The 22280-nt window shown below is 49.0% G+C and overlaps 2 protein-coding genes across 3 annotated transcripts in view; one reads left to right on the forward strand and one right to left on the reverse strand.

The window, feature by feature from the left end:
• Window positions 1-683: 683 nt before the first annotated feature.
• On the forward strand, window positions 684-14192 carry PSMC1 (proteasome 26S subunit, ATPase 1). Its single transcript, XM_019462015.2, has 11 exons — window positions 684-754; window positions 4486-4539; window positions 5833-5929; window positions 7397-7521; window positions 7769-7954; window positions 8108-8236; window positions 9071-9167; window positions 11353-11542; window positions 12041-12192; window positions 12742-12896; window positions 13841-14192. Exons 1-11 carry the CDS (start codon window positions 752-754, stop codon window positions 13973-13975), a joined length of 1323 nt encoding a protein of 440 aa, XP_019317560.1. The 5' UTR covers window positions 684-751; the 3' UTR covers window positions 13976-14192.
• The window catches only part of NRDE2 (NRDE-2, necessary for RNA interference, domain containing), a 56349-nt gene continuing 39734 nt past the window's right edge, over window positions 5666-22280 (reverse strand). The window contains exons 11-15 of one of the 2 annotated variants that reach the window (XM_053889700.1): window positions 20691-21619; window positions 19443-19581; window positions 16323-16394; window positions 14592-15870; window positions 5666-13579 (exon numbers count right to left, since the gene is read on the reverse strand). In XM_053889700.1, the coding sequence (XP_053745675.1) occupies window positions 15745-15870; window positions 16323-16394; window positions 19443-19581; window positions 20691-21619 (1266 nt within the window). In that variant the 3' untranslated portion in view covers window positions 5666-13579; window positions 14592-15744. Of the gene's footprint in view, window positions 13580-14591; window positions 15871-16322; window positions 16395-19442; window positions 19582-20690; window positions 21620-22280 lie in introns of those variants that run through there. The other variant, XM_019462014.2, reaches the window with a different exon arrangement.

Raw genomic sequence — 22280 nt, forward strand, 5'->3', positions numbered from 1 at the left:
CCATTTCTTTATATCTTCTTCAATTACCTTCATAAGCTTTCTATAGTTTTCAGCATACAGATCTTTTACATCTTTGGTTAGATTTATCCCTAGGTATTTTATGCTTCTTGGTGCAATTGTGAACGGGATCAGTTTCTTTATTTGTCTTTCTGCTATCTTTCTAATGTCCTGGTGGGTGTACTAAATGATCAACGTTACCAACCAGGTGCAAGACTAGTTATTTTAAGACAACATGTGACATCATCACAAGCCACAAAGCATCAAAGGAAAAAAGAAAACGCATCCAGGTAACTCATTAGACAAGGAAATACTCTCAGATGATCACGTCTATTCCAGAGACCAAATAATAGCTTAAATGTGATCCAAAAGTTTATGTCACCTTCGCCGTTATAATTCCATTCCAGTTCTTGGAGCAACACGTGAAATTCTCAGTTAAGATTTTTGCAGATTTTAAATATTTTATATTTTCACAACTGTCTTACTTCTTTCAAAGTCTACGTCGTCGTCTTAAAGTGTTGACAACAGCCTAACAACTTCGATTTAAAATTGTTTTTTCAAGTAAAATATTTTACAAGATTCACGTTTTGCTTCTAAGTTATTTCGTTGCCCCACCAAGCCCTTGGAGAGCGACTCCGTCAGGGAGGGATTTGGCTCCTCTCGGCTTCCGTAGCGTCACTAGGCAACTTCCGCTTCAGTCGGCCGCCTTGGCAGATGCATATCCGGTAGCGGCGGTTCAAGCGGCCGGAGCAAGATGGTGAGTGACTAAGGGTTTCGGCCGGTGGTGGCGGTGCGACGGGGTCGAAGCGACCCGAGACGAGAGGGCGAGGCGGCTCCCCGAGGCACTCGGCCCGCCCGCCTTCCTGCCCGCCGGCCCGCTCTCCTCGGGGGTCGGGGGCTCCCGGAGACAGTGCTCAGGTCCGCCGGGGCCGACCAGCGGGCCCGGACCGGGTTCCTGGGGCCCCTGGCGCGCAGGGTCCCCCGGGAGGGCTGCTAGTGGGGCGGCGGAGCGGGTCAGGGCGCCCGGCTTCGCTCCTCCGTCGCCCGGGCCCCCGCTGACCGGCGCGGGGAGTTCCGGCGGGAGCCTCCCTGAGCACCTGGGACCAGTGCTTTCTGAGCCGCTCAGGTGAAGGGCTGCGCGACCGCCGAAGAGGGAGGGATTCGTTCCGGCCGAGGAGGGGAGAGCGCGGCGGTGGACGACCGCGGGGAGTGGGGGCACTTGGGGAAGGCATTCAAGACTGACGTCTTTGTGACTGGTGCACCTCGGAGGGGAGGCTCCCGCTAGCAGTTGTTCGTTAGTTCAGTAGGCAGGTGTTTATTGAGCACCTGCAACTTTTCTTTTGGACAAGTTCTGCCCTAAGCGGTGAGGGCACAAGAGGTGAGCGTGATTGGCGAAGTCTCTGCCTTCATGGAGCTTACATTGTAGACAAGGCGAACACACACACACACATCGAAAAGCAGACTTGCAATATGATGGCAGGGAACGGGAGAGAGAGATGGGTGAGTGGCCAGTGCTATGTGGTTGTTTATAGAAAGGGATGGGATGGCTATTTTACATAGGGTGTTAGCAAAGGCCCCTCTGAGGAGGTGAGATTTGAGCAGGGGTCTAAACAAAATGAGAGTAGCCTATGCAGACATCTGAGGGGAAGGGGCTCCAGGCAGAAGGAATAGGTAAGCGCAAAGGGCCTGAGATGGCAGTGTGTTTAGCCTGTATCCTGAACATCAAGAACGCAGACCACATAGTCTTCTAGGTCTTATAAGGACTTCGGGGGTAATGTTCTAAGCATGTGCTGGGTACTTCTCCAGCATTATTCTCCTTGTCACTGTCATTGTTATTGAAGTAGAGCTGCTGGCACAGTGTTAAATTAGTTTCAGGTGGACAACCCAGTGATTGGACGAGTCTGTTCTCTGCCGTGCTCTCACTGTAGCTGCCATCTGTCCCTTTACAGTGCAGTGCTATCCCAGTGCCACTGTCTGTGTATTTATGTGCTTTATGTGCCGTACCTTTTACCTTTTATCCCCGGGATTTATACCTTTTATAACTGGAAGCCTGTGCCTTCCATTCCCCATCACCCACTGTCCCTTTCCTCTGGCAGCCACCAGTTCTCTGTTTATGGATCTGTTTCTGCTTTGTTTTTTGATGCCACGTACAAGTGAAATCGTGTCGTATTTGTCTTTCTCTGACGTCATTTAACTTAACACCCTCTGGGTCCGTTAATGTCACAGATGGAAAGATTTTTTTTTTTTTTTAATGGCTGAGTAATGTCCATTGTGTTTGTGTGCATTTACACGCCACACCATCTTTATCCATTCATTTACTGATGGACCCTTAGCTTGCTTCCATATCTTGGCTACTGTAAATAATGCTGCAATAAACATAGGGTTATATTCCAGCATTTTCTTCTTATCCTTACAGTAATTATTATCATCCTCACTCTACCAAGGAGGAAACAGAGACACATTAAGTGGCTGTGCTATTACACAAACCCTGCCAGTCTCTGCTAGAGGCCATCTAGTAAGATATTGGTGTCCAGTAGACCTTCGTGATTCCTGGCTACATCTCTGACAAGCTTTGTGATAATAGGCAAGTCACTTACCATCTCTGGGCCTTGGTTTCCGTATCTGTAAACCAGGGGTTATGATTGTGCCAACTTCATAGAGTCTGTAAGAAGTAAACTAGATGATACCCTGAGAATGCACAGTTTGGCATAGAGTAAGGGCTTGAAATGGGTATATTTGTTATTGTTATTTGAGACTGAGAAACATCTTGTAAGATGCCCCAGAAATGAAGGGGTTTATGACCTGTACAGGAAGATGCCCTCCTGTGGGGCCAGACTTGCGGGATCACCAGTGGTAGATGAACCTGGGAAAGGTCAGCTGCAGCCAGTTTGGCAGTCGCCACGTCTGCCACTCTAGAGTTTGGACATTACACCATAAATGCTGGGGAGCAGCTGAAGGTTTTTGAGGAAAATTAAAGGATCAGCTCCTTGTTTTACAAAGGAATAGCTGGATTGGTGAGGGGAGAAAATGCTGTGGGAATGTGAGTCGAGGTCAGAGTTCTGGATAAAAACAGAGATGGGTTAAATGAGAGTGAAGAACTGAACCAGATAGATTTATTTCAGAGCCCAGATTTTGTAACCAGGCCGGTAATTAAAATCCTGACCCTAATGTTTCTCGTTCACTGGTGATATTGTATTGCTGAGGAGTTACTGTGAGTCATGCACATGCTGAGTGGTTTATGTGCCTTACCTCATCTTCAGTAAGGGGAGCTAGAATCATCCCCACTTTCTGGTTAAGAATGCTGAGGCTCAGGGAGGTGACCTGCGTGATGGAGTTTAAAGCTAGATGCATCTGATTCCATAGCCCATGTTCTTAGGCTCATCGCAGTTCCTCGTCTAAAAAGTGGGAATGATAAACCCTACCTTGAAGGGTGGTGTGGAATTAATGAAGTAGTAAAGGAAAATGTCTGGTACAGACTTAGGCACATAGTAAGCACCCCACAAACATTAGCTGCCCCAGCCAACAGCACATTTCTTTAGGAGGTGTAAGTAAGTATGTATTAAAGGCCTGTACTTTGGACAGCCTACTGCGGTATAACTAACTCTGTGAACCACAGTTTTTCAGAGCCTGCAATTACCTTCTTCAGAATAAAGCACAGAATTTTAAGAATCCTGCAGGTGGGGAACTATATTTGACCCTAACTCTTCTAGGTAACAATGATACATTGTTCTGTCTTGATAATTAAACTGGTGGTGTATTAATTTAGAGGTACTTACGTGGAAGTGATTTGAGGGGACTGCGGGCTCCTCTATTCAAGTAAGTTCACTATTGTTTAAAATGCCACCAGCTTTGAGATACTGTTCTTTATTAAGCCATCCCTTGTAGCCGAGGGGTCTGTTTTAAAATCCCCAAATCCCACGAGTGTATTAATACACTTGAGTTCTTGATACCTTAGGGTGATTTAGCTTTTCAGGTTGGGAAGAAAGACCTGCCTGAGAGCCCCAGGCTTTAGAGATGGGAAGTATATAAGTTGCTTTTGAAAGGAGAGTCTCCTGGGTCTTGGTGTGATCTTAGTAAGGAGTAAACGATTGATAAACGATTGTTAAATAGGTAAAATGACTTAGCTTTGATGGCCTAATTTCATGAAATATACTCACTCAAGTAGTTTTATATTAAAGAATGTCAAGCTCTACTTTCCCCTCAAAAAAGGGGTGGTCTTAGAATCCCAGCCTCATTATGATACATCAGTTTCTTAGTAGACTTGTCCTTGATTTAAGATGCAAACAGTTGCAGGGTAGGGCACACCACTGATCCACTAACAGCTTTTCAGGAAGAAAAGAAATTTCTACGATGCTAAATGTACATGTTGACTGCAAGGTACATCTTAAGTCCAGAAATGTTAAATGGTGTCATGGAATCATGGGAAAATAAGGATGTTCTTTTGAAGTGATCGCATTCTGAATTTATACCTCTGATTTCTTTTTTCAGGGTCAAAGTCAGAGTGGTGGTCATGGCCCTGGAGGTGGCAAGAAGGATGACAAGGTAAATAAGCCAGATGTGTCTGTGATGTGAGTAAACATATCTTGTGCAACATATCTTGGCTGTCAGCTGAGAAGTTCTTTGGGGACTCGTGAGTGTCAAAATGCAAAATAAGTAATCCTGTAGTTTTTTAACCAGCCTGGCCTCACATACAGTATCCGTTTCATGTTGTAGAAGATTATTGACCTGTCAAGTAAGTAATTATGAATTAATGATTTTTATTTTTTTATTTTCATTTTAGAGAGAGAGAGGGGGTGAGTGGGAGGAGAGGGGAGGTGAGGGGGGAGAGAGAGAGAGAGAGAGAATGAGAATGAGAATGAGAATCTTAAGCAGGCTCCACACTCAGTACAGAGCCTGACACAGGACTTGATCCCACGACACTGGGATCATGATCTGAGCCGAAATCAAGAGTCAGATGCTCAAATGACTGAGCCACCCAGGTGCCCTGAACTAATGATTTTTTTTTTAATTTATTTTGAGAGGGAGTGTGGTTGTAGGACAGGCAGAGAGAAAGGGAGATAGAATCCCGGGCAGGCTTCGCACCAGCAGCATAGAGCGTGACACAGGCCTCAAACCCACAAACCGTGAGATCGTGGCCTGAGCCGAAACCAAGAGTGGAATGCTTGTTTAACCAACTGAACCACTCAGGCCCCCCACCCTGAATTAATGATTTTTAAATGTGTAAAATAACACTACAGAGTGTTGAAATAAATTGCCAGTAAATTAGTGTTTAATATCCTCAGATGTGAAGAAGAATTGTCTCATTATTTCAGCTCAAACTTTTGGTATATAATTCTGAATTCTGACCTCTAGCCCTTATTGAATAGTCTATCATTGTGTATTGTAAAAAGAAAGATTAAGAGTTGTCAGTTAAGCGTCTGACTCTTGATTTCAGCTCGGGTCATGATCTCACAATCCGTGAGATTGAACCCCACATCAGGCTCTGCCCTTACAGTAGAGAGCCTGCCTGGGGTTCTCTCTCTCTCTCTCTCTCTCTCTCTCTCTCTGTCTCTCTGTCTCTCTCTGTCTCTCTCTGTCTCTCTCTGTCTCTCTGCCTCTGATACGGACTCCCTCAAAATAAATAAACTTTTAAAAATAAAAAAATAAAAAGATCAGTTACATTCACCAATTGCAGAAGTGTAAAACCTAGCTTTATTTGTAAAAGGAGTTTTTAATAGCATTCTGAAAGATAAGGAAAATTACAGCCCCGAGAAATAGATGATGGCCCTACAGAAGTTTGTGTTTTGATAGGATTGGTGTGGTTTTTGTTTTTTCCTGCTGTTCTAAAAATTCAAGGACAAGAAAAAGAAGTACGAACCTCCTGTACCAACCAGAGTGGGGAAAAAGAAGAAGAAAACAAAGGGACCGGATGCTGCCAGCAAGCTGCCACTGGGTAATGGTTCCTCCCTGCTGTGTCGGTTCCATGAGAGCCGTCTGTGTGTGTAGCATAGAGGTCGGAATGTGGAGTCAGGAAACGGGGTGGCTGCAGCTCTGCTCGCGGGTGTGGCCCTCCTCTGGGCTGCGGTAAAAGCTGTGTTTTGGTGTTAGCGGTGTGCAGACGGTATACAACCATGTCTCGCTTAAACAGCCAGCTCCTCTGAGGTATGAAGAGTGTAGTTTGAGATTAGAAAAGTCAGATTGAGCTTGAATAACTTAGAAAACACGCTTATTCCCCGAAGAAATGGAACGCCACTGTGTTGGAATGTCCGTCTTGGGATTCCTGAACACCAGCTGTTTCAGTGGCTTCATACTGAACATAGACTGAGATTCAGATCAGGTGACCTGACCCAGCCCACCTCTGTCCTCAGCCCATCACTCCCCTTGCTGTCGTTCACAAGGCCCTGCCTTGTGTTCTTTGACTCTTATCCACATTAGGGCTTTTGCCGTTTGCTTAAAAACATTCTTCCCCCACTCCTTCCCATGGCTGCCTTCTTCTCATCACTTCATCTTACATAACCCTCCCATCCCCATCTAAACAAGTCTCTTCCTGCTTAGATGAAATAATTTCAATAAATGTTGGTTGGTTAAGAAGAAAAGGAATCCGACAATTTGAAAAAATGAATAATGAGTCAATATGGTATCGGTAAAGACTAGGTCCTCAGATTGCCAGAAGAGCATAGGAAGTCAGGTTACATGGGTCATTAGTATATGGTAAGGTGATGTCTTGAGTTCTGTGGGAAGAGGATGAAGTATTTAACATAAATGGCTGGCATATTTTATTTGCTGTTGAGGGAAAATGAAATTAGATCCCTTTTTGCCAGATGTAGTACAGACGTGAAAATAAGTAAATGAACAAAAATTCAGGAATATATTTAACCTCAGGGAAGGAGAGACATTTTGAAGAAACCTAGGAACCACAAAAGAAAAGATTGGCATTTTTGTCTATATATGCTAAGATTCCTGTGCAGCAGGGGACTTCAAGCCAAAAGAACGCAGAAGAGTGTGGAAAAAATGTTTGCCGCCTATGTTAATACCACTGATATCTCACGGTCCTCCTACAAGTGGATGCTTTTGTTCTAGCTAGCATGCAGCATGTATTCTGACTGAACAGCACTTGTAGCTATTTTTATTAACACCTATGGGGAATAAAACACCGAAGCAAACTATCTTTTGGGTCCTTGAGTTCTTTTTTTCTTATAAAGACAGTTCACTTAGTGTATGTCATTTTGTATTAGCTGTCTGGTCATGGAACTTGTCCCGTTTTTACCTGCTTGCTTAGAACTGCCAAAGTCTCTCTTCCCTTTGCATTTAGGCACCTGCTTATTAGCTTATTTTAAGTCTTAACCTTTTTTTCTTATGGATGGACTTAATTCATTGCGAACGTCAAGCTCCACATACAGTAAAACTTTTTTAATTACAGTGACACCTCACACTCAGTGCCGCTTAAAATTACTGAAGTTAGAGAGAATTAAAGACTATCTTCTCATGGAGGAAGAATTCATTAGAAATCAGGAACAAATGAAGCCTTTAGAAGAAAAGCAAGAGGTAAACTGAGAAATTACTGTAACTTTGATTTTACAAATTGACGGTTTTAGTTATTAAATAGAATTCAGTGAATAAGTGAAATTCAAGCAGTTGACCTGTGCAGGCTCTTACGAATCATAAATTAGCTGCTTTTAAAGCACCACCTGCTTTGTAAACGTAGTAAAATCTAGTAACTCTAGTAAAACTGTCAGCATTGTCTACCTTTTAGGTCTAACCCGCTTTTCCTTCATGGCATACTCTTACATAGGAGGAGAGATCAAAGGTGGATGATCTGAGGGGGACCCCGATGTCGGTAGGAACGTTGGAAGAGATCATTGATGACAATCACGCCATCGTGTCCACGTCTGTGGGCTCAGAACACTACGTCAGCATTCTCTCCTTTGTAGACAAGGACCTGCTGGAGCCAGGCTGTTCGGTCCTGCTCAACCATAAGGCAAGTTGCCGGTCTCGAAGCCCCTAATTAGGGATGCTTCCTCCTTCCTCTCGGATCCGCCCATTCGTGCCGTTCTGGTGATTGGCATTGCACTGTTGTAAATGGATTGTGCAAACCTCACATCCCTGCAGTAAAACTTAACGTTCTCTGTAGGTACATGCCGTCATAGGGGTGCTCATGGATGACACGGATCCCTTGGTCACGGTGATGAAAGTAGAAAAGGCCCCCCAGGAAACCTATGCTGATATTGGGGGGTTGGACAACCAAATCCAGGAAATTAAGGTAGGTCTAGGCACCGGCTCTGGGTTTTTAGACTTTAGATTTCTTACTGCTGCTTCATTTAGGGTGCTTAGAGTTATTTTGCATATTTTGTTTTTTTCTGTACTGATCAAGCAGTAACAGAGCTTGCCAGTGTGCTCTTTTGTAGTTGTTAATACCGAGTTAGGTAATGGAAATATAAATTGGGTGATTGTTGCTTCAGCAGCTGCAGCTTAATCCTTTTTATATGCAGTGTTTATTGTGTGTGTGAATATATAATGTTTCCATCTGTGTTAACTTCAGCTGTGGCCATCTGGAAACCTCCAGTGATGTGGGGACAGTGTGAGTCGGGGGAAGTGCAGTGGTCATTCAGGTTGGCTGTGGGCCAGCCACCTGCACGGCGTCTCGTCTGTAGGGAGGTCATGCACAGCTGTCCCCGGTCTCCACCCGGCACCTCTCAGACAGCTCGATCTCTAGCCAGCGTGTCTGTCGGTGTAACAGCAATCAGAAAATCATCCCAGCTCCTGTCTGTAGTTTAAATGGAAAGGGTGTATTTTCACTTGAAGTTCTTTTGCTCAGGAAGAGCTTATTAAATGTTGCTCAAGGCTTAAATGTTGCTTCTGGAAAGTTAGAGGGAAATTGGGAGCAATAGGCAGGGGGTGGCAGCTCAGGCGGGACAGATGTCCTCTTCAATGTGTCCTTGCTGCTAGATGAAGTCACCCACAGTGTCTCTAACAGTAGTAAGTGAGGTTTTAGCTTATTTTTGTTGAAAGTGAGCTATATTCTTGACGCCGGTTAATGGATCTGATAATTTTAGTAGGAAAGCGTTTTATTTTTACCAGTGTTTGTTTTCTGTAGGAATCCGTGGAGCTTCCTCTCACTCATCCTGAATATTATGAAGAGATGGGTATAAAGCCCCCAAAAGGGGTCATTCTCTATGGACCACCTGGCACAGGTACGTATGCTCTGTGTTTGACACACTCTGGGCACTCAGCTGATCTCCTGAGCTGCAGTATTAGCTTGTTATAATTAATTCTTGAGTAAGGATGCCACAATTCCTTAGTTTAAAACAAAGTTTTCTAAGCGGCATTTTGGACGTTTTTGGAATAAATACGGAAACATACCTATTACACAAAAGTATATTTACCTGTATAGTAGATGCTTAGAAACTGAATTATCTTAGACTTGAAATTGTAGACTTAACAGACTTAACGTGTTAAAAACAGTAGTGGGAATTGCAACAAAAAACGAACAGCAGTAGGCAGCCCCCACCCCAAATGCCTGCTCAGTGTGAATGCATTTACAGTTTCTTAGAACTCCTCTTGTATACCTCATTTATATGCTGTAAAACATAAGGCTTTCAAGTATTCATAATTCAAGATTAGTGTGAGTCTATTAAATATACTTTATAAGACAGGAAATAAACCAGGATGCTCAACCTTGGCTGTACACTAGGATCACCCTGGAGCTTTAAAAAATACCAATATTTGGTCCCATCCCTGAAAATCCCGATCTGCATCTGGAGTGTGTGGCCAGACATCAGAACCATGGTGGAGAACCGCTGATTTAAAACCTATTCTGTGCTGTTCAGATTAGGTTCATTCTCTGGTCCATTGGTACTGAATGAATATAATGAATACATAGATGGAAGATAAAAACACATATATTTGGTTCACCATGCGACTAGTTGACCTGAGTAAGTTGTACAGTCCAGGACTTAGCAGTACATCGCTGTGTAAATTCCAGAGGAAGCACAGTTATTTGAGTGAATTGAAACCACGTTCCCAGGAGGATCCTGAGAGGACTGGGGACTGCCCACAGTGGAGGGACTGGGAGACAAGTGGAGATGAGCTCCGGAGGCATGGAGCTTCTGCAGCCTGTCCTCTCACAGCCCAGGAAATCAAGTGTCAGAGAGGCCAGTGACTACTAGCCCAAGGCCGCGGTCGCTCTGGGAGTGAGCTGGCGACAGGGCTGAGGCTGGAAGAGAGGCCTGCTTTGGTGCATGTGCACTGCTAGGGACCGATCTGAGGAGCTGGGGTGAAGTACAGGGTGGTGGGCCTGCCAGGAGGAGGAGGAAGCCAGTTCGGTGAGCCCTCTGGCTACTGCAGTGCCACAGCAGCTGGCCTTGGCCGCTTCTGGACTGAAAGATGCCACCCACTTAGGTCCTTTTTGTCTTCTGTTCAGCAGCCTTAGTCGGTTCTCTCGGGGAATCTCTGCACTTTAAGCCTTCACACCCAGTCTCACCACAAGGATGTCGTGGCCACATCTTGTAGTAAAGCTTAGCGCCTCATCCTTCTTCCCACTTGAACTAAGTCTTCTGTGTTACTCCCCGGCAGCCTCCTCCCCTTCCCCTGCGGGCCTAAGGTTGGTCCTTTACCAGCCCTGCTCTAACTGCCACCGTGTCCTGATGCTCCTGCTTGGTCCTGTGCCCCCGTCCTCACTCACCGTCAAAGGGGCCAAGGTCTTCCAGCCCTAAAGTTCACAAAATGGCTGCCAGATCTCTTGGTTTTGACCTGAAATAGAAATCTCAAGGAATGGGGCAGGACTGGAAATGTTTGAGATCCTCCCTGAGATTGGTGAGAGGAAGTTCCTCACAAGGACACAACAGAGACTGAGAAAAGTCTGAAGAGCTATCATTTGTGGGTTTCACTGGGAGCTGGCCCCGTCTCAGCTGAGCCTTGGGGAAGCCCAGCCAGCACAGCCACGACTCCTTGGGTGGCCCCGTGGGCTACAGGCCTGGTGCTAAAGAGTGTTTCCTTAGGTCAGACCTAGGGTTCTCAGGCCATTTTTCCATCACTGATTGTTTCACAGAGTAGAGTTTGGATCTCAAACCCTGGTGGCATGCGTTGGGTTAATAACTTGCAACTTCTGTGCAAGTTCGAATAACCCAGTAAAGTGTATTTTCTGACACTATGATGATGACTTTAGGAAGATGGTTAAAAATAATCAGAACGTTCTGAATTTCCTCTTATCTGCCTTGGAGAACATAATGTCAAGACACTGGAATGGTGGCATGCCTTTTCATCGGAGGGATCTGCCCGTTTTTTATGCCCGTTTTAGGTGGTAGTGACAGGGTTTTCAAGTTAAGACAGCACTTGAGGGTTTTTTCACTTTGTCTTTCTTTTTCTAACCTAAAATAGGTAAAACCTTATTAGCCAAAGCAGTAGCAAACCAAACCTCAGCCACTTTCCTAAGAGTGGTTGGCTCTGAACTTATTCAGAAGTACCTAGGTGATGGGCCCAAACTCGTTCGGGAGTTATTTCGAGTTGCAGAAGAACACGCGCCATCCATCGTGTTTATTGATGAAATTGATGCCATTGGAACAAAAAGGTACATTTTTCTCTTTGTGTCATTTAGAGGTAAAGACCTTGTAGCTCTTGTCTGAGAATGATCACGGAGCACTGCCTATGTGGCCTGCACATGGGTTTGCCTTGGCTCCTACTGTACGTGGCTGTGGATGCTTTAGGCTCTGCGCCGGGGTGCCAGGTGACAACCACCCGGGAGTCGTGACCGTCTGGAGATTAGTGTGCAGCCATGCCTTGAGTTTCCACTCTGAGCCAGGCATCATCTGCACTCTGGGGACACAGCCATTGTCACAAGGCTTTCCAGGAGCTCATAGTTGGGTCGGGGGCTCAGATACCGAACGTGCAATCTGAATTAATGATGCCATCTCAGGCACGAAAACATCTACAGTTTAAGTAAGATTATGTGGTGGTTGGGAGGCTGTGCTGATTTTGTTGCTAGAATTGAGGGCATCAGAGGTGTTTTTATAATTCCCCTTCAGCAGGAGATCAGTTCGGTTTTCATCCCTTCTCTTCTTTTTCAAAGATACGATTCAAATTCTGGTGGTGAAAGAGAAATCCAGCGAACAATGTTGGAACTGTTGAACCAGTTGGATGGATTTGATTCAAGGGGTGACGTGAAAGTTATCATGGCCACAAACCGAATAGAAACTTTGGATCCAGCACTTATCAGACCAGGTCAGATTTGCTTTTGTCCCATCACGGAGGATGAGTGTGTTTATATGTGTTCGTGTTTAAGTGCACTTTCAGGGGATTTAAAAATGATACACATCAAGGCAAATACATTACTGAAGTGTAGAATAACTTCCCAAAAGCTGCGTTCCACTGAGGTAATGGCTAAGAACGTGATGTAGTAGGCGTAGTGTGGCCCTTTCCATCGCAGGCTTAAGTTGTGACCGTTTCTCTTTCCCGTAATGAACATTCTTTTTTCTGAAGAAATAGCTCCTATGGTAGCTCCAGTTAATTTCGCATTCGGGTAGCACCAAAAGCAGCAGTGGCTATTTTGTGTGTTTCTGAAGGTACCAGAGGAGAGAGGATTTCTTTTAAACGGGACGATTTCACACGTGGATATTTACAAAGAGCAGTGTTCACTTTTCAAGATTTGGACCCTTCCCACAAGGGAAGTTTCCCTCTGAAACTGCAGGTGTGAGGAGACAGGCTCCCCGAGCCACAGCGGAGCCTGGGGGGAGCCACAGGGGTGTGACTGGAAACCTTGTATACCCGCAGGCCGCATTGACAGGAAAATTGAGTTCCCCCTGCCCGATGAAAAGACCAAGAGGCGCATCTTTCAGATCCACACGAGCAGGATGACGCTGGCCGATGATGTGACCCTGGACGACTTGATCATGGCTAAAGATGACCTCTCTGGGGCCGACATCAAGGTGAGAACCTGGGCTGGACTGTACCTCTTAGTTGTGTGTGTGTGAGGACGTTTCTTCCCAGACGACCAGAATTAGGGCGAGGCTCGGCAGCACAGAGTGTGGGTCCAGCCTGCTTTGTATGTGAGGACCTGGGTTTCTGTCAGGTAGGGTAAGTGCCACGGTCAGGTAGGGACGGCGTGTGTGGGGCCTTTTCACGCCGGTGCCTGCACTGAACTGCGAATCGTTGGCATCTGTAGAACTAGGGTAGTGTCTTTGTCGGTAACTTCAATTCAAAGAGAGTTTTTAAATTTTGCACCAACTTTGTATTTGGGGAAATTTGAAGTCTTCAGAAAAGTTGCAACAATAGTAAATGCCCACATACCCATCACCTCAGTTCACCAAGTGTTACCGTTTTACCTCTTTATCTTTTTGTTCACTTTCTTTTTTGCTGAACCATTTGAAATATCCTGAGGGTCATAACCAGATAGAAACTTAGTGCTGAGATTGTGGTTTTATCACATCATGTTGCGTGGGTTGTTTTACTTTTGGCAAGTGTTGCGAGACAATAAATGCAGCAAATGGGGAGATTTCCATTTAGCCAGAACGCAGGCTGTCTCCTCAGTGTAGGTAGATGAACTGGACGTGTGCTCTGTTGCTGCGAAGTTTCCTGGTGTAACGGGAGCTGTGGCCCAGAACGTGGCTCCCTGTAACGACAGTGGGGCGTTGGTAGAGCTTCCCTCCCAAGCCACTCCGCCGGGTAGACCCCGAGCCAGTCCTCCTCCTCAAAGCCACCTCAGATCCCCTGAGAAAATCATTAGAAGGCTTCAGACATTCACAAGATCTCATCTTTTCCCAAATGGTTGAGGCAGTTTTAGTGTGGGCGTCTTACACCTTATTTCAAAGTAGCTCTCTGAATCATTAGAACACAAAGTTTTTCATTTTCTGAACATACTGTTTTCTCACAGGCGATCTGTACAGAAGCTGGTCTGATGGCCTTGAGAGAACGCAGAATGAAAGTAACAAATGAAGACTTCAAAAAATCGAAAGAAAACGTTCTTTATAAAAAACAAGAAGGCACCCCTGAAGGGCTCTACTTGTAGTGACCACATCTGCCTTCAAGGAAACGGTCGGGGTGTCCCGACTCCTCGGAGGGATGAGGCTGGGAAGCCGCCCAGAGGAACGCACGTTCCTGTTGATCCTTCTTAGCAAAACCTCCCGTGTCCCTTTTTGAGCGCGGTGTGTAGGGTGCCCGCCAGGCTGCCTTCATGTGTTGGCCACATGCAGTGTTCTCCCCCCAATAAAGTGAGCGCCTCCTCAGTTCGTCCCGTTTCTGGAGCCTCCACGCCAGCCGCTCAGCAGCCGGTCCGGCGTTAGGGAGGCTTTTGGGCGACGGCCAGGAGTGTAGACCTGAACGCCTCCTGCCCTGCTCTCCTCCCCAGAGCCGGCGGCAGGGCTGGACAACAGCAGCCGCAAAGCCAGCGTTCTCTGCTGTTTAAGCAACAGGGGTCAACTCTGTGGTTCTGGCTTCAGAAGGAAACTCTGCTTTCCCTTCTGGAAGGTCTGTGGAGCATGAGGGTTCTAGCATTCTTGGGGCAGGAAGGTATTGGCGTTACTAAGCAAGGTTCCCAACAGGAATCTGCCCTGCCTGCTCGTTCTTAGGTTCAGAAACCTCATCCCCCTCAAGGGTTCTCAAAACCTGTTAGAGCTCCCCCTTACCTTTCTTCATCCATTTCCGGCACTTCTCCCCTCTCTGAACAGTTCAGTCTTGAAGCCGCGAAGGAAGCGGGGCAGATCGAGGCAAGCGTCCACTTGGCTGGCCAGCCACCTTCCTCGGGTGCCCTGACCCGCCGCCCTTCTCCCCCACCAGTGTCCGCTGGTTTCTAGGCAAGATTCTCTTCCACGACACGGGCTTCTCTGGATGAGATGCCAAAGAAATACAACTTCAGCCATTCTAGAGATCACGATAGAGTCAGCAGCTGTCCGCGTTTCTCTTAGAGCAGGACCTCAGGGAAGATAGAGCAATTTCCTCCTAGCTCAGTGTCCTTAATAATGACTGCAAGGGCGTGTCCTTTTCAGAAGAAAGTGGTCTGAATGTGGATATTTACGTTTCATTCCACTCATACCCTCAGAAATCAAAACAAGAATGTGGCCTGGCAAGTCTGGGTCTGGGCCTCTGTGTCACAGCCCCCAGGCAGGGGTCCTTTGGGCAGCGCCCCCACACTTGGTGCACCTAAGTCCCCAGGGGGTCCTGTTCAAGTGCAGGCCCTGACTCAGAAGGGCTGAGGTGGGCCCGGAGGCTGCATCTCTAACAAGCCCCCAGGTGATGCTCCTGGTCCACAGAAGGGAGGTGGCATCAAGAGCCTAGCAAATAATGAGAAACTTTTAAAACAGGAGCGAGGCCAGAACACCAAGTTTTAAACGGCTCTTAAGGGCAAAAGCTGCTCTCCTGCTCACCAGCTGCGGGGAGAGGTCCGAGTGCTCAGAAACCAGACCTTTCCTACCACGACGGCAGGACCACCAAGGATGCCAGTGGGGAACGTTCACGGCCGGGCAGAGGAGTGGAACAGACCTCCCGCACGCCAGCCACGACGGGTTTAGTTTTCACTTGGCAGGATTCTTCCCTACGTACACACATTCACATATACAATATGTAAACTATGGTTCTGTGTCCTTCACACATCCAAACAATGTGCAAGAGGTAAAAGACTGATAACCCAGACCCAAATTACTAAGAATTAAACTTGAAAAGCGGAGGTCTCGTGACACATGCTCACACGCATGCGTCCCCGTCCTGCGCATCCCGGCTCCGGTGGGGGGGGTTGGGGGAGCAGGCGAGAGGCCCGGAAGGCAGGGCCCGTTCCCTCCTGGTCTAGTCCTCCAGCAGAAGCGCCAGCTCCTCGACGGGCAGGCGCACCCGGAGCTCCTTCTCCGTCATCAGGTCCAGGACCTCCTGCATCTCTTCGGGGAAGTGCTCCACGGCGTCCAGGTACAGCACCTAGGGCCAGGGGTCCAGCGCTAGCCAGCTGCCCCCACGCCGCCCCCCACAGCCTGCGCTCCCCTTCGGCCTCACTGGGCAGGACGCCCAACTCACAGAAGTGGGGTGGAAGGGGTGAACTCCAGCAAAGCCTTCTCTTCCCGAAGTGGGGTCAGGACTAGGTGGACATCTCTGTCCCCGTGTTTGACACCTCCTGACCGGGCTTGGGGACACAGACCCCAATGCTTTCAGCATCTGGGCTGAGCTTTGGGCAAATGACGGACCCCCTTGCCCACAGCAACGCGCAAGGAAAAGAAACAATCGCCCATCAGCTGAGGCTCCGCGGGGGACAGCTGCACCATGAAAGGGTCTGGCATGGGCCCTGTCCACAAGGACACGGGAGAGGGGCGGGCACCGAGGCTTGGCGGGAAGGTCCCTGGGAATGTGCGGATCTCGGGGGCTCTGGAACTTACCTTCGCCCAGGGACAGTTCTGAAGTGCTTTGTAGAACACGCCTTTGCTCCTTTCTTTGTTTCCTAAGGAAACCTGAGGCAGGGGGCAAATCACAGAAATGATTACTTGAAGCAGAGAGTCTAGGGCTACAGAAACTACCCCGTACTAATCCACCTGGGGGCTCGGCTGCAGTGGGCCAGCCCGTGGGGAAGGGCTGGTACCGCCACCATGGCATGTGTTCCGTGACCCGCAGCACTGAGACGGGACAAGCACAGAACTGTAGAGGACACGGCTGGTGGAGGAGCAGAGGGCAGGGGTGTGGTGCTCGGGTGGATCCGGGATTCCGACGGTCTCTCCGGAGGCTTACATACTCAGCACCAGTGCGGTGAACCAAAGAGGCTCTCGTACATGCTGGCCTCTCAATATGTTCTAACTTCTGCTAGCGGTCAATGGGAAAGAAGAAATGGCAGCGGAGGGTAGAATGCAATCCGGTGACCACCGGCTTGGGTGCCACTGCTCCCTTTTCTGTTAGTAAGACTGACTTCATCGAGCCCACGGCACCAGTGGACGGCTTTGTACACTCTAGTTTCTTTCCCAATTGTGCAGGTACATGATCTAAACACCCGAAGAATCTTGAAAGTGATGGCAATTTCGGGGCGCCTGGCTGGCTAAGTCGATGGCATGTGCGTCTCTTGACCTTGGGGCTGTGAGTTTGAGCACCATGTTGGGAGTAGAGTTCACTTAAAAATTGTTTAAAAAAGAACGAGGGGTGGTGCCTGGGTGGCTCAGTTGGTTAAGTGTCTGACTTCAGCTCAGGTCATGATCTCCCACAGTTTGTGAATTCAAGTCCTACGTCAGGCTCTGCATGCTCAATACAGAGCCTGCTTGGGATTCTCTATCCCTCCCCAACTTGTGCTCCCTCACTCTCTCCAAATAAACGGATAAACTTAAAAAAAAAAAAAAAAATTAAAAAAAAAAAAGAACAAACTGTAATTTTAGCCAAAACAACAAGGTTCAGTGGGAAAGCGCTGGTTACTGTGTAGGGAGAACAGCACATTTGGAAGCGCCCCCCAAACAGGTTTTAACCTAAGTCCAAACCTCAGTGGGAAGAGTTAACTGTTTCCCCAATTCCTTTCTTCTCCCATACTCGCCACGGCCAACAACAAACTGTAATTCTTTTCATCGTTCTCCCAAAGAAAATAAGGGAGTAAATCCGCACGTGCGCACACGCATCCGGAAAGGCACAAAGACACAACCAGCCAAAGCACCAGCCCTCCCTATGGAGTCAGCTCCCTTCGGCCTCTCCGTGCACACGCGGCCTGCACCCCAGCATTCTGGCCCTATTCTGATTTTTCTCCCAGGTTATCAGAGCCCTGGGAACCGTCCCAGATGCCTCAGGAGCTGTGAGAAGAAGTCCTGCTCTAACTCGGCTCTAACTCCCCCTCAGTCCAGTGCTAACCTTTCCAGAAGGAGAAATCCCCCAAGGGCCCCCATTCTTTTCTCCCAAGTCAACAAGAGTTTCTTTGTCCAAAATCCGAATCTGGCTCATGGAAGATCTTTGTAAAAAATACACCCGGTCCACCTTGCACCACCCATCTCTACCGACCAAGACGGGAGACGTTAGAACTGGCAAATGCGTGAGCCATCGCTTCTCAGGCTTCAAGGTCTTTCACCTGCTGACCAAGGCTCGCGTGGTAACGGTGCTGGAAATGTTAGGGAGCGTCTCCTCTCCTTCGGCTGAGTGGCTCCTGTGGCTCCACCCACGGGAGCGGAGATGCGCCTGGAACCCGTTCTGACCTCTGCCTTGGCCGCCACCACGAGTGCACCGTGAACACCACACCAGCACCTGGACTTCTGGAGGTTTCCACGTCACACACGGGCGTCAAAATACCGAATCTGAGCTCTGGGGTTTTTTAAATGTCACAAAAACACACAAACTTTTGCGGTAAATCATCTTGATGCTGACTTCCGCCCACAAGGAAGTGCCTATTTGTCCCCGGTGGGCCAGGAGGCGGCTGTCCCGGGATCACGCGTCCTCCCTGCCACTCGGGCCTTTCAGAGGTCGGGGGGAGAGGGGGGCACACCCACATGAATTCTGAAATTTGCGAAGACGGGGGGAGGCCCAGAGCTCTCCTAATCCGTAACTTACTTGCTCTTTACACCCGACTCTGTCCTATGTCAAGTGGAAAAGTCCACAAACTTTGTCTTAAGTTACCCAGTGGAAACAGAGATAAGGAAGATCACTCCTGGCTTCTGAAAGCTACGACGTTGGTTACAGATCACTTGGTTTAGTAGCCTTCAGCTCAAACATGAAGTGGCCCAGAAGCCTAGGTTTCTAAACCGCCATGCAACATGGCAGTAGACGTGTTGTGGCAAGTGAGGCCCGTTCTGAGGCCAGGTCCCGAACCAAAGGCATAGTTGACTCAGACGCTTGAGGCCCAGGACCCACCCAGCAGCCCCCACACGCACAGCAGCAAAATTAAAGGGCACTGCACCATGTTCAATCACCACGGTACTTTTCAGTGAGACAAAGCTTCTCTGGAGAGATCGTTGTAAAAGCGACATTCTAGGGTGAATCTTACCTTTAATGACAGAACAGAATCAGGATCTGGGAACTCTTATGAACAGATGGCAAAGAACTAAGGTCTCTTTCCAAAGCTCAGACCACTTCCAAGTTGCTGATCAACAAAGTCAACTCCAAGAGATCCACAACCCGAGACCTCTTCCCCAGTCCTGAGACACCGGACGTTAGTCACCGGGGTTCCCGCGAGGATTAAGCGAGGCCACGGAGGCGTGAGGGCAAAAGCAAGCCCCTGCCAGCCTTGCCAGGAGGTGGCGACCGGACGCCTCTACCTTCCCACTTGTGACGAAGCAAAGCTCGGCATAAAAACAAAAACTCTAGGGGCGCCTGGGTGGCTCAGTCGGTTAAGCGGCCGACTTCAGCTCAGGTCATGATCTCGCGGTCCGTGAGTTCGAGCCCCGCGTCGGGCTCTGTGCTGACAGCTCGGAGCCTGGAGCCTGTTTCAGATTCTGTGTCTCCCTCTCTCTGACCCTCCCCCGTTCATGCTCCGTCTCTGTCTCAAAAATAAATAAACGTTAAAAAAAAATTAAAACAAACAAAAACTCTACATATTTTCTTACCAAAAAATTCAGGTACATCCTCCACAGTAAGGGGCACTGGCTGCCGTTGTCGCTCCGCAACGCATTTTCAAACAGGGCTCTGATGCGATGTGTCAAGCCGGTCTCGGGAATTGTGGCGTGGACCTCTCTACCATCTACCCTGCAAGACACAGGCTCACGTGACTCCGAGGCCACTTCTCGCACCCACGGCGCCACAGGAAGAAGAGGTACGTTAGTGACGGCAGACATCAGCATCGGCAGGACCAGAGTGTGTCAGGGATGGTGCTGTCCCAGGTGTGGGGGCGCTAGGGGTGCAGAGTACAGACATGATGTGGCCCCTCTGAGGCCAGAGGAAGGCAGCGTCCAGGGTTGTGTGTTTTCTACACCAGAGTCTGCCTAGACGTCACCCGCAAACTCCTTGCTCTCTGTTTTCTAAAGAAAGCCTACCCTCTGATCAGCGGAATGCAAATTCTACCTTATGAGGAGGAAAGTCCTTTCCATTTAAGGAAAACTGACTAAAATCCCAACGGAAGAAATAAAAAACGAAGTGAAACACTGTTCAGAGGCAACTCTGAGTAGCCACCTTCTACGAGGTCAGGGTGAAGCGACAGCAAAGATCTGGAAGGAACAATAATGCCTAAGCTAAGGTGTCCCCAAGACCACCGCCCGACCTTCAGACACGAACACTGTATCAAGAGGTAACAGTTAAGCCTGATACTATTACCATCTGGAACAACAACAGAGACTGGTAATTCTTTCCGGCTCCCTCTGGGCTCAGCACTCACCTCAGCGGCCCCTCCGAGCAGCCCTAAGAGGCAGGCTCTCAACTGTTCCCACGTTACAAAAGGGGAGCCCGTTAGAGGTGACTGGACTTGCCCAAGGCCACACGGCTGGTAAGTGGAGGAATTGGGATCTGAATCCAGAGTCCTACTCCAGCCCCGGGCTCTTGGTCCATGTGCTCTTAGCACAGCTCCTCGGACAGCCGAAAGCCTGACCGTCACCGCCCACACGCCATAAGCAAGGTTCAGGATCCCAAAAAGCACGGCCTAGGGAGGCAGCCACGAAGGCCCCTAATGAAAGCTGTGGCCACTTGCAAGGCTCTTATTCCTCTTTCCACAGGTCATCCGCCATCACCCGGAACATCCACGGCGGGCGCTCCAGCACCGGCCCATACTCACTTCCGGAGCCCTGGGGCCCAGCAGGGCAGTGGGGACCCGGCAGGCGTGCCCCAAAGGTCTGTGGACACACGAACAAGATGTCTGTACTCACCTCTGAACACTCTCCACCAGTCTCTTCCTCATTTTCTCGGCCTCGATCGCAAACAACCAAGGCTCCAAGAGTTTGGTAGACCTGGTGACCGCGTCGAAAAATCTTCTGGTCTCACTGGCTGCGTGGGACCTGCTCTGAATCTGCACGTACGCCCGCCAAAGCACCTGGTTGCCTGGGTACAACCTTAACGCCTCGGAGAGAGCCTGGCGCAGAGGAGCCAGGGGGTAAAGGCTGACTTTCGTGTGGAACCTGAGCAGGCTCGTGTGCATCAGCGTCACGGCCTCCAGCGCGCCGTGGGGGCCCTGGGCGCGGGCTCCGTCCTCCGGGCCGGAGCCCCCTGGGGGAACAGAGCCCTTCAGTTTTGCGAGCACCTGCTCGTACACCCGCACGGCCGCATCGATCCCTACGGTCAAGTACTGAAAGAGCATGAAGCATTTCACCAGGCTAGTCAGGCGGTCGAAGGAGTCGCTGGGAGCCGGAGCGGACACACAGCTGTCGCCCAAACAGTCCTGCAGCGCGTGTTCGTACGCCTTCCGAGCTTTCAAGATGTGAACGGCCAGCGCCTGCCCGGAGTAGGGCCCGCAGGGCCCCTGCTCCGTCAGCCTGGTCAGTACGTGAACGGCTCGCGCCGTGGCGGCCCCTCTCGGGTCCGGCAACAGCTCCGCCTCCAGCCCGGCGTAGAGGAGGCCGAGCTCACACAGCTCACGGTCCCTCAGGTCTCTGCCCCCCGCCATGCTGAGCGCCGTATCGAACACCTTCCTGGCGTCCTCGGTGTTGCCAAGCAGCCACTCCAGATGTGCGTACTGCTTCCAGAGGCAGAAACTGTTGCGGTTTTCTGGCTCCTTCAGGAGATTTTTGGCTAGTTTCTTGCAGTTCTTTCCCTGTGACTTTAGCCTCTTCTTGTTTTTAGTGTGCAGACACCAAATGACCTAGAAGTAAAAAGAAAAGGACTCCCGAGTACCCTGGGATTTTACGGCAACCCCTCTGTACCGTCAATGTTAGAAAGCCACACAGGTGTCGACACTTCCCGCCTTTCTCACGTGTTTGGTAAACCCTGAGGCTCTCTGAGCTGGGAAACAATTCAGGATTGTACCGAGGCCACAGGCGCCCCCACACGACTGCATCCAAACCTCTATAAACAAGGCTCGTACACCCCGAGTAGTCTCCTCCCGTGAGAGGTGGCCACCACATCTTATCAGACACATACAACCTCGTGTGTGGATCGGTAGCTCAGATCCTGTCAGAACTGTGTCAGAACTGTGGGTGTTAAGATTCACTACTGACTGGTGACCGGCAGAGGGCAGAAGAGCTCACCCTAGACAAATTTCTAGCAAACGGATATGAGGAGCAGGGTCAAGTAGCTTATTTTATCTATTTTAATAAACCCCAAAATCCTCTAACCCCCGCTTACACTTAGGCCTGGCTGTTCACACTAACTGCTCCTATAATCCCAGACATCTGGCAGCAGAAGTGCGAACACAAACGGCCCCAGTCACTGGCAAGCTGCACCCCTCTTCCTCCTGCCCCCCCCCCCCCCCGCGGCCCCTCAGCAGGGGCAGCCACACACCAGGAGCCTCTGGGGTCCCCGAA

Source organism: Panthera pardus, unplaced genomic scaffold (assembly GCF_024362965.1).
Source record: "Panthera pardus isolate Hobbes unplaced genomic scaffold, ASM2436296v1 HiC_scaffold_24, whole genome shotgun sequence".
NCBI classification, from domain to species: domain Eukaryota; kingdom Metazoa; phylum Chordata; class Mammalia; order Carnivora; family Felidae; genus Panthera; species Panthera pardus.

Excerpts from the sequence above, each read along its gene's own strand:
- PSMC1 (XM_019462015.2), top strand. Across the intron at positions 7,522-7,768 it reads CTTTAGAAGAAAAGCAAGAG|GAGGAGAGATCAAAGGTGGA; the intron begins GTAAACTGAGAA and ends ACTCTTACATAG. Across the intron at positions 8,237-9,070 it reads ACCAAATCCAGGAAATTAAG|GAATCCGTGGAGCTTCCTCT; the intron begins GTAGGTCTAGGC and ends TGTTTTCTGTAG.